Here is a 17,763-nt window from a genome sequence, read left to right on the forward strand (position 1 = left end):
TACCCCATCAATAGCAGCAGCCAAAAAGAGAAGTCAAGCCAGATGTTGGCCTCAGTATCGCACTGAAGTGCCAGTTTAACTGACGTGCTTAATTCTCTAGAGTAGAGCTTGAATCCACGATCTTCCAACTCAAGAGGAAAGAATGCTACAACTGAGCCAATGCAGATTGTTTGCAAAATGCCTAATGACAGTAATTGTTTGATTAATGCTGCAGTTACTCGCTACAGCACCAAAAACCCTGATGAAGGATGTAGTATTATTTTTTCTTCATATCTCTTACAATTTTGTTAAACTAAATATATTACAGATGGCTGGCACAAAGGTGTAGTGAAGTATGTTTGCAACATTTCTGTGAGGAAGGAACCAAGTAAGAAGACAGAATATCATTTGTGAACCTTAAAAATTCAATTGTGGATTTTGAAAGTTATTAAACATTATTAAAATAAGACATGGAGCACAATTAAAATTATCAACGGTCTAAAGGAGCAAAGGTGTGTGATTACAGCAGCTCCCTCACATATTTAGTTAAATCTAAAAAAAGGTAAAGGATCCAGTATATCAGCATTTATGCTAAGAGTGTGAATTCACAAGATGTGTGATAACACCATCACCTAACCACCCTTATCTAATTGGGCTGGAGAGTAAATCAAAAGTGGCATAACATTAAACCACCTTACCCCACCCAGATATCATTCTGCTTCTTTGGAACACATTTCAAACGATTGTTTTTTGTCACAAGAAACCAGTCTGGCTGCACCATGAAATACCACATTTCTGGTTTTATTTCAGAATTGTGGTTTACATCAATCAGTAATATGACATATTGTGCTCCCCACAAACTTGTCAGTGATGAGCTTCTTTAGCCATTACAGTCACACTGTATACTCTTCAGAGTTGTGGACTAAAACGTGAAGATAGTAAGACAAAAAAAGATGCAAAATACAATTAAAAATGGCTGCAGTTCCTACTTCCAACAACAGATGGTGCTCTCTCTGTTCTAACAAAACATGATTTGTATATTTCTATATAATTTATAAAAAAGGACAAAAATTGCAACTTGAAAGTTCTAGCAGTAGAGGTGGCATTCCCACTGTGTCATCCATTCTCTGTCCAATTCCAGGCCTTCAAACTGAGCACCCTGTAAATGGGCAATTTTAATGATTTCCCCGGCAGGCTGCTAGACGTACTCTATTGTTGTACAGCACTTCACAATAAGAAGGGAAGCAAGCTGAACTTTTGTTGGTATGGAGCAACACTGGCAGCAGCTGCAGACTAGTACACAATTCAAACCATGAATCATCTGGCATACAAGCCAACATATAGTCAGGTGTTTAGAGATTGTGCAGCAATATATTTCTTGCATCTTTATCAAACCAGGCAATCCCACATGAATATTAAAAGTCAATTTTAGACAGAGGTAACAGCTAGCTAAACAGGATGCAGAAGATGGCAGCAGTGAGTTGAGGAATGCAGGAACGTCGAGATACTGGCACCTACTCTCTACATGATCCATTCTTCACCTCCACTTCATTTACTAATATGCAAAGGATGCAGTACATAGATGCATGCATGCCTCCAGACAGAATAATGTAATCCCTGTCTTCCTTTTGGTTGAAAAATGTAGATCAAAATAGGTTACATTAAAAGTAGACACAGCTCCAAATGTTAAAAATGTGCCAACAAATATCACTCTCTGCTTGGGTGCATTAGTGGAGAGTTTTCAATTTTAGAGGATTATACTAATTGTCGTCTTAGAAACTGTACATTTTAAAGCCCGAAATGATAAAGGATAACATTTACTAAAATAATGGAAAGGACATTTACATTCTAGAGGTTAAAAATATGAAACTTACTGTTTTGTAACATCCCAGGCAATGGGTTCTGTGTTCCATGAGATGGTGTAGAGACACTTTCATTGCCAATTTGCAGAAGGTCTTGGAAGATGGTCTGTTTATCAACTGGTCCGCTGGCAGGTACCGTCTTCGTGTCTGGGAAAAGCTGTTGTAACTGACTGTTCTGCAGGTCATCAAGAATTTCTTCTAAGTTATCCAAGTCACTGTTGATCTGCTGTCAACAACAAGGCCAATTACCACCCGTCAATTTTGTGTTCAAGCCCAATCAGTGGATCTGCGCAGAAGCTAATCAAGTACCATGGTCTATTTAGTTTTTAATCCTCCCCACCTCAGTTCTCCTGAAGGTATGAATTTTTGCTGGGCTAAAATTTTTGGGGCACCAGGAACCCTCCAGTACATGTGACAGTCTGGTGATTGTTAGACTATGAAGGGGACCTTTGGTTAAGCCTGATCCCCATCAGCCATGTCCATGCACATACACACACATTAACATGGGTGACTAGATAGGAAATGAGAACCCTGGTTATTTTTCTCAGGGAAAAGCAAGCAAATTGTAGCACCCATGCTGAGATCAACTAACTCAGCACAGGCTGAAAGAGGGATCCTGACATTTATAGGGTCTACTAGGTGCATTTACTCACCAAATGAGTAGAACCGCTCTCTGCCAGCACCTGTCAGTGAACCTGAATCCAAACAAAATGTATATCATCCTAAACCAAGAGAGTAAAGCGCTTGTAGTGAATAAACCTGGAGATGGGATAATATTGGATTTCCTATGGAAACAGTTCATTACCACATGGGGTATAATGACTATGCAAAACTCACCTTGCTGCACACCATTAAGGTTGAATAGATTTCAGGGCTAACGTTCAGTATTGATGAAAATCTAGTAAATATGCTATTTCAATTGGTCGCATCTTAGCACTCTCTTGGAATTCAGTTAAAACTAGATACCCCTTAGTGAATTACATAGCAGTAATCCAATCTTAGGTTCACACGTCATAAATGTTTATTTCTCATGATCTAATACAATATATATCTTAATTGGATTAGTTCCTTTCAATTCACCATCGGGTAACCAATATTCATAGTATATATAAAGTGTAGTGAATTTCAACTACAATTTTTTTTTAGATTTACAATATTGCTTTGGTTTCAGGATGCTCAGTGCCTGATGAAGTATTGCATATTGAATATATAATACTGGAATGCAGAAGTACTAGACTTATGACAAAAGGACATGCAGTCGTTTCCTAAATAATCACTACAATTTAGAAAACTGCAATCGGTTGCACGTATTATACTTCAATATTTCAAATGGTCATTTTCAGACAGGACATTAGATAGTTGACAGTAATAGGTATTAATTAAACCAAGCCATTATGATGGGTTCATCGACTGAGAGCAATTTAAAAAAAAAAGGAAAGCCCCGATATATTACCATCTCAAGCTCACTGCCAGACATTTAATATTCTTTATAATGTTACAATTCTTTTTAATAGAGTCAACCGAAGTACAGTGGAGTTGGCATAGGAACAATGGATACCATGATAAATGTCTTCTCACACCCATTGAGTAGAATATAGAAAAACGGACTGCTTTACAGGCGGTGTAACACTACAACCTACCATCAGAATCACAGTTTTCGCATAAAAAGTTGTGTGATTATTTTAAGGAAAGTATGGACTTGCCAATTTACCTTGTATTACATTTACATTCATATCCTCAGGAGCTTTAGAACCAATTAATTACTTTTGAAGCATAATCGTTATTTACACAGTTGCTGATTTGTGGACAGTAAACACCCATAAACAACAAATGAGTTAAATAACCAACACCACTAAATAGGTGGTCGAGAAATGTCAGCCAGGACACGAGAGCTAAATTTTCAAAAAAGGCAGAGGACTATCATTCAACTGGGAAACCCTATTGATGGTGATAGCAACTATTCAGATGAAAAATGGAATATCTTTAAACCATTCCATGCAAAAGGAAGTCAAATATACCCTAGCAAAGGGCACATGGTAAAACCAAGCCAAGGTGGCTAAATAGCTCCTGCAGATGACCAATCAGATTTGAGCAGAAATACTATTACAGATACAACCGATTTTCCAGGATTGGGGACAGGTATAATTCTCAGCTTAAGGTAACAATAGTTCCTTTCACAGCAGTCAAAAGGTCAGTGGCAAAGAAGGTTGTGGATAACTATGGTAGGGAAAGTAACATTTTGTAATGGTATGAGTCAGAGGATAATAAAAGACTGTTAAAGGATTCTTCAGGGCAGATTCAGGTGGATAGATTTAGTCTTCAGTAATGAAGCTGGGCAAGTGGAGGAAGTAACAGTGGGTGACCATTTTGGAGATAGTGACCATAATACAGCAAGTTTTAGCATAATCATGGAAAAGGACAAAGATAAAACAGGAGTAAAAGTTCTAAATTGGGGGGGAAAGGCAAATTTTAAGAAACTGAGAGGTGACCTGGCGAAAGTGGACTGGATACAACTACTTGAAGGAAATTCAGTAGCAAACCACTGGGAGGCATTCAAAAGTGAGATACTACACAGTGTAGGCATGTCCCCACAAAAACAAAGGGTAGTACTGCCAAATCTAGAGCCCCCTAGTTATCTAGAAGCTTACAGGGTAAGTTAAAGCAGAAAAAGAAAATTTATGACAATCACAAAGATCTTCATATTTTAGAAAGCCTAGACGAGTATAGAAAGTGTAGGGGTGAAGTAAAAAAGGAAACTGGAAAAGCAAAGAGAGGACATGAAAAATTATTGGCATGTAAAATCAAGGAAAACCCAAATATGTTTTATCAGTATATTAAGAGCAAGAGGATAACTAAGGAAGATAACTATCAGAGATGTACAAGGGAACTTATGCCTGGATGCAGAAGATGTGGGCAGGGTTCTTAATGAGTTTTTTGTCTCTGTCTTCATGAAGGACATTGTAGTTAAAGAGGAGGAGTGTGAAATATCAGATGTGATAAGCATAATGAGAGAGGGTCTGACATCCTTGAAAGTGGATAAACTGCCAGGGCTGGATGGATTGCATCCCAGATTGTTAAAAGAAGCCAGGGATGAAATAGCGGAAGCGCTGAGGATTATCTTCAAATCCTCACTAGATACAGGAGAGGTACCAGACGATTGGAGGTCTGCGAATGTTGTACCATTGTTTAAAAAGGGTGTGAGCAATAGGCCAAATAATTATAGGCCGGTCAGTCTGACCTTGGTGTTGAGTAAATTGTTGGAATCTATTCTGAGGGACAGGATAAACTGCTACTTAGTAAGGCATGGATTAATCAGGGATAGTCAGCATGGATTTGTTAAGGGAAGGTCATGTCTTACCAACATAATTGAGTTTTTTAAGGAAGTAACAAGGAGAATTGATGAGGGAAGTGCAGTGGATGTGGTCTACACAGAGTTTAGTAAGGCATTTGACAAGGTCCCACATGGCAGACTGGTCAGTAAAATGAAAGCCCATGGGATACAGGGGAATGTGACAGGTTGGATCCAGAATTGGCTCAGGGACAGGAAACAAAGGGTAGTAGTCGACGGATGTTTTTGTGAATGCAAGCTGTTTCCAATGGCGTTCCACAGGGCTCAGTGTTGAGTCCCTTGCTGTTTGTGGTACATATTAATGATGTGCACTTAAATGTGGGAGGCATGATTGGGAAATTTGCTGATGACACAAAAATTGACCCTGATAGTGAAGAGGATAGCCGTAGGCTCCAGAAGGATATCAATTGTTGGGTTGAGTCGGTGGAAAAGTGGCAAATGGAATTCAATCCAGTTAAGTGTGAGGTAATGCATTTGTGGAGGGCAAATAAAGCAAGGGAATACACAATAAACAGGAGGATATTGAGAGGGGTAGAAGAAGTGAGAGACCTTAGAGTGCATGTCCATAAGTCCCTAAAGGTGGCAGGAAAGGTATTTAGAGTGGTGAAAAAGGCATATGGAATACTTTCCTTTATTGGCCGAGGTATAGAATTCAAAAGCAGGGATGTAATGCTGGAACTGTATAAAACGCTGGTTAGGTCACAGTTGGAGTATTGTGTACACTTCTGTTCATCACATTACAGAAAGGACATAATTGCTCTGGAGACAGTACAGAGGAGATTTACAAGAATGTTGCCAGAGCTTGAAAGTTATAGCTATGAGGAAAGATTCGATAGGCTAGGGTTGTTTTCCTTAGAACAGAGGAGGCCGAGAGGTGTACAAAATTATGAGGGGCCTAGACAGACAGGAAGGACCTGTTTCCCCAAGCGGAGAGGTCAATTGCCAGGGGGCACAGATTTAAGGTGATTGGTAGAAGGATTAGAGGGGACATGAGGAAAAACTTTTACACCCAGATGGTGGTGGGTGTCTGGAATTTACTGTCAGGAATGGTGGTGGAGGCAGAACCCCTCAATTCTTTTAAAATGTACCTGGACATGCACCTGAAGTGCTGTAACCAGCAAGGTTATGGACCAGGTGCTGGAAGGTGGGATTAGATTGGGCGGCTAGTTCTTTTTTGGCTGACACGGACACGACGGGCTGAATGGCCTCCTTCTGTTCTGTAATTTTTCTATGGCTCTATGTGCTTTGACAAAATATCAGTCGAAGTGGAGAGAGTAAAGGCAATGGATTGGGTAAAAGTTAAGAGTGAGGAGGTACTGGAAAGGATGGCTATGCATAGAATAGATAAGTCACCTGGTCCGGATAGTTTGCATCCCAGGTTGCTAAAGGAAGTGAGGGTGGAGATGACAGAAGGGCTTGCCATAATCTTCCAATCTTCCCTAGATAAAGGGGATGTGCCAGAGGATTGGAGGTTGGCAAATGTGACACCCATATTCAAGAAAGGGTGTAAGGACAGTCAAAGCAACAACTGGCCAGTTAGTTTAACATTAGTGGTGGGTAAGGTTTTAGAAACAATAATCAGAGAAAAAAAAATTCAACAGACACCTGGAGAGGTTCGAGTTAATTAAGGATAGCCAGCATGGATTTGTAAAAAGCAGATCATGCTCGACTAGTTCAATTAAATTTTTGGATTTATGTAACGAAGAGGTTAAAGAAGGGAATGCGGTGGACGTTGTCTATATGGATTTTAAGAAAGCATTCGACAAAGTACCACAATTGAGGCCCATGGAATAGGAGGAGCAGTGCCCAATTGGATAAAAAATTGGCTTAAGGACAGAAAACAGCGAGTGGTGGTAAATGGTTGTTTATCAGACGGGAGGATGGTAGACAGTGGTGTTCCCCAAGGGTCAGTGCTACAGCCACTGCTTTTTTTGATATATATAAATGACTTGGATCTTGGAATACAGAGCAGAATTTCAAAATTTGCCATTGACACCAAACTTGGAAGTGTGGCAAAGAGCGAGGATGATACAAACCACCTGCAACAGTACATAGATAGGCTATTAGAATGGGCAGACAAGTGGCAGATGGACTTTAATACAGAGAAGTGTGAGGTGTTGCATTTTGGCAGAAGAGGTTGGGAGAGGCAATATAGACTTAAAGGCACAGTTCTAAAGAATGCAGGAACAGAGGGACCTGGGGATGCACGTGCATCGATGTTTGAAGGTGGCAGAACATATTGAGAGTGTGGTTAGCAAAACATATGGGATCTTGGGCTTCATAAATAGAGTATAACAACAGGAAAATTAAGTGCTGAACCTTTGTAAAGCTCTGGTTAGGCCCCAACTGGAACATTGCATCCAGTTCTGGTCACCACACTGCAGGAAGGCTGTGAGGGTCCTTGAGAGGGTGCAGAGGAGATTTACCAGAATGGTTCCGGGGATGGGGGATTTTAGTTACAACGTTAGGTTGGAAAAGCTGGGGTTGTTCTCCCTGGAGCAAAGGAGATTGAGGGGAGACTTGATAGAGGTGTACAACTTTATGACAGGCTTAGCTAAGTTAGACAAGGAAACACGATTCCCATTAACTGATGGTACAGGGTCTAGGGGACACAGATTGAAGGTTTTGGGCATGAGATGCAGGGGGAATGTGAGGAAGAACTTCTTTTTACACAGCGAGTAGTAATGACCTGGAACTCGCTGCCTATGAGGGTGGTGGAAGTGGAGACAATTGATGACTTCAAGAGTAAACTGGATGAGCACTTGAAGGAAATGAACTTTCAGGGCTACCGGGATCTAACATGGGAATGGGGCTGACTGGATTGCTCTGTGCAAAGCCGGCATGGACTCGATATGCCGAATGGCCTCCTTCTGTGCCATAAATGACTATGACTCCCAGGACATAGCAGAGCTTTTAAGTGGCTACTTTACATCAATCTTTACTCCTGTACACAATGTGCTTAGGCCCCATTAATACAGTGCGTAGGTGATACAAATATTGTTAATGCTAAAGTGAAGATTTTGATTAAGATCTGATCTCGAAGAATAAGAGGTCTTAAATCAAGTCGAGCTGTTGGTCCAGATGGCATCTACCTGAGATTACTTGAAGAAAGGTGAGGTTCTTGCTCATATATTCAGACAAACTTGATAGAGAAGGGAAATCAGGGATACAAGCGGCATGTCCTGATGACTTAGTGGAATTCTTTGAGGAGGTTACCAGGCTGATGCATGAAGGTATCCTATTGGACATTATATATTTGGACTTTAAGGAAGCTTTTGATTAAGGTGTCGCACAATAGGTTTCGATACAAGCCTTACAATAAGGCCTTTCCTGTCTTGATGAGGTATTGAAAGAAAATAATTCTTTGAGGGGAACTGCAGCCATATGCAAATTAACAGGAATGAGTAAAAGAATATCAGATAATGTTAGTTTACTCCTGTTGAACTCAACTTTGTTTTTTCCTTACTGTTTAAACTATGTACATGACCACCTTACTGGAAATTTCCTAAACAGATCTCAAATTTTTCAGCTATGCATCTGAATCTGAACGCACCAAGATATACAATAGATATTGTATTATATTGGTGTTTACACTTCTAATCTACTACTTACAGGGAAAAGGGAATATGAGGCAATTTGTAAACAGTCTTCCATTGTATTTTTGTTTGCTGCTTTTTCAGAAGCTAGTTTCTGAACTCCCTCATATGTTTAAAAATGTGAAGAACCTCGAGGACTAAATTCTCAAAATAATAAGCTCCCTCAAGTGTTATCAAACTTTAAGAATGGAAATTTCCAATTAGATTGCTTTAATCAAATATACTTCAGAAGTGTCAAGTCAAAAGGGAAAACCAAAACTGCATTTATAAACCACTTGCATATGATTTTGTCCCTTTCACATCACAGTTAACTGTAAAGAAAACTTAATTATTTTACAGTTATTAGCATGGTTTAACATTTAAGGCATTAATAAAGGTCGTCTTCATTGGAAGTTATTAATCTTAGTGTGGATACTCATCTGGTACACACACAGAGGGCTGGATTTTGTGGAGAAGGCGGGGCTTCCAACACTGGGCCAAAATGGCAGGGGGAACCCCACCTTTTCGCGCCTCCTCTGACACAATCCTCTGTTGTTCCGGAGGTGAAGTTTCTGACACCAGGATCTCCATCCCTTTAAAAATGGGGATCCGGCCTCCAAGAGCTGCCAGCCAATCACAGAGCCAGCAGCTCAGCAGTATCGGCAGCATCACCGGGAACAGTGGTTACTGCCGGTACTGCAGAGGCCTTGGACCCAGGCCCAGTGCTAGAACCCCAGACCTCAGGTAAGTGAGGCAGGGCCACCTGGGCCAGGCTGGAAGGCCTCAGCAAGAGGGTGTTTGAGGGGGTGGTAGTAAAGTCCAGGGGGAGGGCTGTGCATTGTTTCCCAGCTCACTACCAGATCTCTTTAATAACCTGGTTGGTAAAGCCATCATATAACTAAGCCACAATGCCCAGATGTGCCATGTTTGTATCATATTAGTTAATCTCAGGAGGGGCAGTAGTAGGAACGCTGCAACTTTTCTATACATAGAGACAGGATTGAACTCAGCTATAATGACAGTTGGAGGAGTCACCAAAGTAAATGGCAAACTCTTTTCCCCCTACAAGCTAAATCAGCCAACAACCATCAAAATGGATGACAACCAGCAGTTATAACAAAATAACCCAGGAATCTTGAAGAAAGTCAATTTACATTAATCTGAAGTTCCTAGAAATTTAATTGCAAGATAGCTCCTGTACAAAAATGACAAGGGAAAAAAACTCTTCAATAATAGCACAACAGTATTATTGATCTATTTGATGCTTTATTTGAATGATTTGACACAAAACTGGACAGCAGTGAATTACGCCTGGAGCTATGGGATATCCTGCAGACACCCCCGCACCTCCTGAGAACCTGGCTGTGTATAGTAGCAGCTTTCTTTTAGCAATTATAACCAGATTGAAAGACTGCCAGACAGTAAGCATGCCTCGACATTCCTGAAATTAAATTTCAAAGCATATCATGTAGCTAATGGTTGCTTTCAGCCCCCTGTATGTAGGCCAGCATCATCAGCAGCGACAGCAGAGACTACTCATTATATGGGCTGTACTAGATCTTTGGCTCATCATGTAGAAGTCTATTACCAGAAGCATCATGTACTATAAAATGTGATGTTCAAAAGCAAAGCTGGATGCAAATCTAATTTGTCACTAATGTATACACGGTGAAATGTGATATTATTCGTTCTATGATAACAAAAACCACAGAATGCAAACTTGCAACACCTGGCTTTAGAGAAAACACTGTGAAATCTCAGTTTTGTTTAAAACAAAATTTGGGTTCAAAAGGGAAACATTGAATGGGATGTTTATTTTTTAGGTCAGTTAGGAGAGTCAACACTGCAGTTTGACCTTTTTTTCATTGCAGTTTGCAGAATTACTGCAGATAAAAGACCAAAATGAATGCAATAAAATTAGCATAAAGAGACTCAGACAGGGGTCTGGGAATAATAGTGGACTTTGAAATTTTGATTTCTGGACAATATGGCAAAGCAAATTTTAAAAAAGCCAACAAAATACTGAGATACAAAAACAGTGCAATACAATCCTTGCATTCATAGAGTGTCTTTAACATAGAAAAACATCCAAAACACCTTCATAGGAGTAATCAGAGAAAAACGGACACCAAGCTGAAGAAGATATTAGGATGGGTGGCCAGCAAGCTTAGTCAAAGAGAGAGCTTTTAAGAAGAGTGTTAAAATAAGATCGAGGTGGAGAGATTTATGGAGGGAATTCCAGAGCTTAAGGCCATTTGACTGGAGGCACCAACAGCATTAGGGAGATAGTCCTTTGATGTCAGAGTTGTAGAAGAGGAGAAATCCAAGAATTAGCAAAGTAGGACTGTGGTCTTGGGTTTGGGAGCACTGGAATAGTAGTGACAAGAAGGGAGAGCAATGACAGGAGAGTTGCTGCTGAGAAAATGCTTGCTGTCACAACCTGGAAACTGGTTACAATGTCTTTAAAGCACAAGACAATAGGAATGAGCAGGAAGGGCACTGGTACTTTGGGCAGATGAGGGAGTTGAGTAACGACACATCTCTCTCAAGGGTTATAAGGGAAAGGGTTTTCCTACCATGGAGTTGGGGATGCCTCTGTTATTTGAGGCTGAGACACGTGTTCATGATAAAGTGGCAGGAGGAAAATTAACCTGACTTCCCACTTCCATGTGCTAGCCAGCAGACTTTGCTGGAAAGTACATATAAGAACTGGGCTCAGCTATGTTCAACAACCACCCTCATCTCTGGTTGAATGGCCAACACTCACTATCTAAGTGACACAAAGATAGTCACTGGAGGTACTTGTAGAACCATGCCCCAGCAGGAATCTGATTTCAGATGGGAAGGAATTTTGCTGTCTGCTTTGTCTATGACTCTGGAGTGTATATATGCTGCACTAAATCTCTATCCTTTCTCTGTAATCTCCTCCAGACCTACTGCACTCCTCTAATTCTGGCCTCTGGGAATCCCCAATTTTAATTGTTCCACCATTGGTGGCTGTGCTTTCAGCTGCCTAGGCCTTAAGCTCTGGAATTCCCGCTCTGAACCTCTTCGCCCCTCTAACTCTCTTTCCTCCTTTAAGACACTCCTGAAAACCTACTTCTTTGACCAAGCTTTTGGTCATCTGCCCTAATATCTCATGTGGCTCGGCATGAAATTTTGTTTCATAATAGTCCTGTGAAATGCCTTAGGATTTTTTTTGCGCTAAAGGCACTACATAAATACAAGTTGTTATTGTGACCTGCACTTGAGCCGATACTACAGCCATAAAGTTAATCAGTTTGTCCTGCCAAGGTAAACATAATTTCTCAGTCACTATTTATTCGAAAGCTCCATGCCATAGTCTAGTAGGTAGAGTGCTGCTTCGTATGGCACGACGTCCTGAAGGCCCAAGATTCAATTCGCAAGGAGTACTCAGTTAGCTCATCTCAGGTGGGGTAACCAAATATAATCACAAGAAAATTAATGGATGATGAAGGCCATTTGGCCCTCCTGAGTTTATTCATCTGGAAAGATCCCCAATTCAATATTCAATTATTTATAAGATTCCAGAGTAGTTGTCTCCATTAGTCTTCCTGGAAGTCAATTCCATGAGCTGATCATTCTTTGTGTCAAGAATAATTGCCTGGCATCAGTCTTCAGTGTACCTTTTACTAACTTGAATCCATGTTCCTATGTACTGTTATTGCTATTTAACTGAGTTAATATCCAGGGTTTACATTTTCCACCGATCTTAAATAAATTTATAATAATCACTGATCAGATGCATCCTGTCCAGGCTGAAAAACACAAGCTTCTCCAGTCTTGCCTCAGAATTTTGATGCTGGGGATAAGCATTCTGCCTCTTCTCTGCACTGGCTCCAATGCTTCAATGCCTCCTATAAGTTGCGGCAAATAGAACTGTTACAATTGACCTTGTAATACACGAGCTCGAGGAGGGAAGGGAGAAAAGCAAACCATCGAGGGCTTCTGCGCCTGATTGCTATCCAGTGGCCCCTGTGTCAATATTGGGTAAGGCTACAACTGGCTTTAGCTGTAATTTGATACACCCTCACCTCGCTAATATTCCTGTTGATGCTCAAAGTTTCAGCTCATACGGAAAATGGGCAAGGCAATGGGTTTGTCTTGTTGTTTTGTTTGGGAGGTGGGTGATGGTGGAGGAGGTGGAGCAAAAAAGGCACGAGTGTCTAAAGAACAACATCCCAGAAAAAAAGAGAAGGTGGAGATAATGGGCAGAAACATTGCCCATGGCCTGATGCCTGCACCTAGTCTATAGTACTAAATGCAATGAAGTCATCAGACATTGTAACTCTGAACATTCAATGCCTGAGATTGGCATGGTTCTCCCGTTAATTTGAGCCATTAATTATCTAAGGCGCGCTGAGCTATTGCAGAGAATATGGGTCGGAATTAATCCTTTAAAAATCTATAAAATATAGCAGTGTACATAAAATGTTTAACCATACACTTAGGAAGCAGTTAGGATTAGAACTCAATGATTTCAAAAATTATCATATACATTGAAATGCAGATTTTCTATGCAAATATTGTTAACAAAGGTAGCAATTACTTTCGTCATCCCATTTCAATAAGTAATGAAGATCGTACATTTAAAACTGTATGAACCTACAGATAATGCTCCAAGTCAATCAACTTTGCTGAAGTATTGAAGAGCATTGGCAAAATATTCCCCAAGCAAATAGATCAGTTAAATTTTTTTCCAAAGCATGGATAATTTTTTCTAAACCGGAATATGTTCTTCCACTACCATCCCCTAAGAGAAACTTGGTTATGCCCCCAGTGATCACAGACACAGAATCAATCCCTACATCTAATCTCCTGACTGCAATTAAGTGACTAGGCTGGTGTGTATAAAGCACACATTAATTGTATAGAAGACCTCCCATTATCCATTAATCCCAAATACAAAGATTTCACCAATGGGATTATACATCTTTCACAAGAAACCAAAGACTACTGTTACACGAATATGTTTTGTTGAATGATAATTTTCTTTAATCCACTGACTGGAGATTTGAATTTATTTATTTTTAAGAATAGACATTTTAAAAAGACAAGCTGCCAGCTAAGACATCCTTTCAGTTGAAGATTACCTAATTTGCAACACTGTATCCTACACTGCTATGTTTGTGAGGAGAGAGAAGGAATGTCTGCCAAGTCCCCAGCAAGATCAGAGACCCAGGAAGTTTAAAGGAACTATCTGTTCTCTCAGCAAGCGGAGAAATACTGCTAACTGCTATGTTTGAATGACTGAGTGAGTGTCATGTGACAGGCCCCTCCCCATCTGTGGTTTTAAAGGTGGTGTTTTTCTCTGCAGCAAAGGAGAAGCAACTGGACTCTGACATGAGCAGACCCTAAGTGGGGGGTTCCCTCTCTCTTCATTCCAGCTTGAAAGCTTTCAAATTCTCCTTGTTGACTGACCACCTTTGTACTGCAGCTACAATCAGAGACCCCATTGGAGGAAATCATCTGCATTGCTATCGCCAAGAAACTCACCAAACCAGTCATCTACCTCTCCAAACTGAAAGCCTCAGGACCACTTAATTTACCGACGAGCCAGCTAAATCACCAAACTTCACAGACTGTATACTTTTTTTGGACTCTAACTCAACCAATCTACCTTTCCCCACTATGTAACCTATTTGTGTGTGTGTGTGTGTGTGTGTGTGTGTGTGTGTATATATATAAACCTCTAGTGTGTGTGTAAGAGTGAAAGTTGGCACGTTGTTTATTATTTTATTAGTTTGGTTTAGGTACAATAAAGAAAACCTGTCTGATTGATTACTTAGTTGCTACAATCACAAGGAGAACCAAACACCTACTGAATTGGCCAGTACATCCACTTCAAGATAGAATTAAACCTTTTGTGGTCAAACAAGGAGATGGAAAAGAGAGAAGCCCTTCGACCCCTCCTCACTTGACTAATACTACAAAATATTTATCACCATAATATTTTAATATTGAACGGCATACATGACCACACTCACCGGTTCAGATGGCTCAAAGTTAATCTCCTTCTCAGACTTTATAGCTGTTTTAGTGCTCATGCAGGAATCCAACTTGCTGTCCATCCTTTCTAGTTTAGGCTTAATATTATGCATACTTGTGTCATCTTTATCCAGTAAGTAACGAAGTAGTGCATTTTCTTTCTTCTTGGGGCTCATTTGCTCCTGTTTAACAGTTATTTCTGCACCAGGAATTGAACTGCTCATGTCCTGGTTCGGTTCTTTACCTGTAGCCTCTGCTGTCAGCTTTGCCAAGTCTACAGGAGAAGTGCTGTCCTGCAGAAGTCTGTGCAAAATTTTATGTTTTTCTTTCAGCGAGGGCCCATGTGAAGAAGAGGTGTTGGTTGTGGATGATGTCACTGATGAAGTAGACAGTAGTCCTGATGAATTTCCTGTCGAGTCCTTAACAGAATCCCCAGTGGTATTCGGCAAAGGGGAAGGTTCCATTTGATCAGATTTAGTGATCAATAATTGTAAGAGTTTGGTATGGCCTTTTCCATCATGCCCTCTGCCTTGCCCATCAGTTCTTTCTCCACCACCAAATGGATTTAAATTATTTTCATTACCATCTTTCTGCTCTCCAGAAAGTCCACTTTCTGACTGTCCAGATGCATTTTCTGTTTGAGCTTGCTCACTGAACAATCCAAAAGAATCTTTGGAGTCCATGCTCCCTTTTTTAACTAGTGAAGAATTGATGCTTCCAGGAGAATTTTGTGTAGTCACCATTTTTAGTTCAGGTGATACCCCATGACCTTCACTAAGGGCTTGAAGTGCATTAAGGGAGTTGCTGGAGTAGCTATGGCTATTCCCTGTGCTACTACAAACCCCCACTGGAGAATGCAAGTTTCCTACAGGAGAAAACTGATTAGCTGAGATGCGAGGGCTTCCAACCATTCCAGGACTTCCACGATGCCTAGGTGAAAGCATGGAATTCTGCTGCCCTGCAGGTACACCAGGGCTACTTCTTGATGGGCTGTTCATTTTGAGTGCATAGTTACTACCCTGAGGTGTGGCTGCTTGCATGCCTGATACATGATTTAGTCCACCTGTAACAAACCTGTTGCCTGGCATTTGTCCCATGCCTGTTTGCTCCTTCAGGCCATTCATAGAAAAGCTTGTATTGCTGTTCATTGTCTTCTCTTGACTGGTTGTTGCAGCAGAAACACCTGCCATGGCTGGACTACTGGAATTTGGATTCATTGATTTCACCATTCCTTGTCCAGTTACTTCCTGATTCATCCCACAAACATTTTGCTCTCTGCAGTTTTAAACACAATATACAAATCATACAACTGAAATGAAAATATGAAATACATACGCTTAAAATCTAAGTTTTTAAGGAGAGGTTTGTATTTTCAAAAATTGTAGTTTACACAGTTTGACTGAAATAATACCAGCCTATTTCAGATTTTCATCATTTAAACCAATTATATTAGAATGTATAAGCATCATTCTGCAAGAAAACAGTTTATAGTCATCACAATTTTTTGATAGAAATGTATCTCAAAGTCAACATGCTTTAGGGCTGTGCAGAAAGTTCAAACCATCATAAAGTCAGAATGTAACATCTTGGTTTTGAATCATATGACCTGAACTGGATTCTTTTTTAAAATTACAATAATTCTATAGTGCTAAATTTAGCATCTTGACTCAACCAGCCTAGTAACACAGATATTCATGGCATTGATTAACTACCCAAGAGACATCAGCCACTGTAACATGACCTTTTATACAAGTTTTTGTAGATTTGAAACAATGCAAAGACTCCAGGCTGTCAGTTGAAAGGTCCAGAATCTCAGCAAAGATTGTTTTCACTCAATGTCAATAGTCAGTCTTTCTGGGTTAATTGAACAATGAGATACGTTGTTTTCTTACAGTTCTCAGGGGAAGGGGAGTCCAATTTAGGATCCTTGGCCATTGACAACTTGGTGGAGCAAACTCCAGCTGTTCTTCATATGTTATCTCTTCCTTTTGCACACAAAGATGGAATGAGTGAGCACAAGGAGATTATAACAGAAAGGTAGAATTGGCTAGCTTTGGAACAGCTTAGCTTGAAAATGAGCCTGTGCCAGAGCTGTCAAGCGTGCATGAGGAGGAGCATAGGAAATTGCCCAATTTCACTGAAAACTGTTTTGTCTTCATTCATACATTTATGTAATATAACTAGTTTGTTGATTTTTAGTTGTGTCTTGTCTCAATAGAGTGCTTCCCAGTCTGCCTTCTGTAAAGAGAGAAGGCATGTGGTAGCATGTGCAACATTACAGTAGCTGGTATATCAGAAAGGAATCTATGGCCGGAATTTTACACCCCTCAATGAATGGGCTGGTGGCAGTGGGGGTGGGGCCTAAAATTGAGTGGGAGGCGGGAGACTGTTCCCCCCGCTGCAATTTTACACGGGGCAGCAGCGAGAAATGGCCCGCCTGCTCCAAGCCAATCAAGGCCCTTAAATGGGCAATTAACTGGCACAAGGGCCTCTGCCCGCCGCCGTGGGTATTTTACATGATGGCCGGATGGCAGAAGCTTCAAAAACCCCACCTGGTGAAACCAGGCAGCCTTTTTGCAGGCTGGTGGGAGGCCCTCCTGATCGGGCACCTTGTGCCCAACAGACGGCTGCCCCCGAAGCCCCAACCGCCCCCCTAATCGATCCCCCCCCACCTTGCCTTGTTGGGGCCCAACTGATTGTCCCCAGCGAGGCCCCAAAAGCTTACCTTAGTTCCAGGGCCGTCCTTCAACTTGCCTCCAATGACTGGGTATAGTCCCAGTAATGGCCACTGCTTCCGGTGGCGCTGCTGTAACTAAGAGCTGCCGGCCCACTGATTAGCCGGCAGCTCCATTAGGCGGGACTTTCTGCTTCAAGGAGGCGGAGGTCTCACCCAAGACCAATTAAAGGCCTGGGGAGCGAAAAAATCTCGGTCTGTCTCCGCAAGCCTGGCAGAGACGGGCTCACCACCGACTTTTCGGCCGGTGGATTG

The 17,763-nt window shown here is 41.0% G+C and overlaps 1 protein-coding gene across 15 annotated transcripts in view; it reads right to left on the reverse strand.

Annotated features, from left to right (window-relative positions):
* The window catches only part of ncoa2 (nuclear receptor coactivator 2), a 305,628-nt gene that overhangs the window by 12,197 nt on the left and 275,668 nt on the right, over window positions 1-17,763 (reverse strand). For 12 of the 15 annotated variants that reach the window (XM_068031992.1, XM_068031988.1, XM_068031990.1 and 9 more), the window contains 2 exons: window positions 14,774-16,049; window positions 1,854-2,067 (listed from right to left, as the gene is read on the reverse strand). In XM_068031992.1, the coding sequence (XP_067888093.1) occupies window positions 1,854-2,067; window positions 14,774-16,049 (1,490 nt within the window). The remainder of the gene's footprint in view (window positions 1-1,853; window positions 2,068-14,773; window positions 16,050-17,763) is intronic. The other 3 variants (XM_068031982.1, XM_068031978.1, XM_068031983.1) reach the window with 2 other exon arrangements.

This window comes from Heterodontus francisci, chromosome 5 (genome assembly GCF_036365525.1).
Source record: "Heterodontus francisci isolate sHetFra1 chromosome 5, sHetFra1.hap1, whole genome shotgun sequence".
In the NCBI taxonomy this organism is placed as follows: Eukaryota; Metazoa; Chordata; class Chondrichthyes; order Heterodontiformes; family Heterodontidae; genus Heterodontus; species Heterodontus francisci.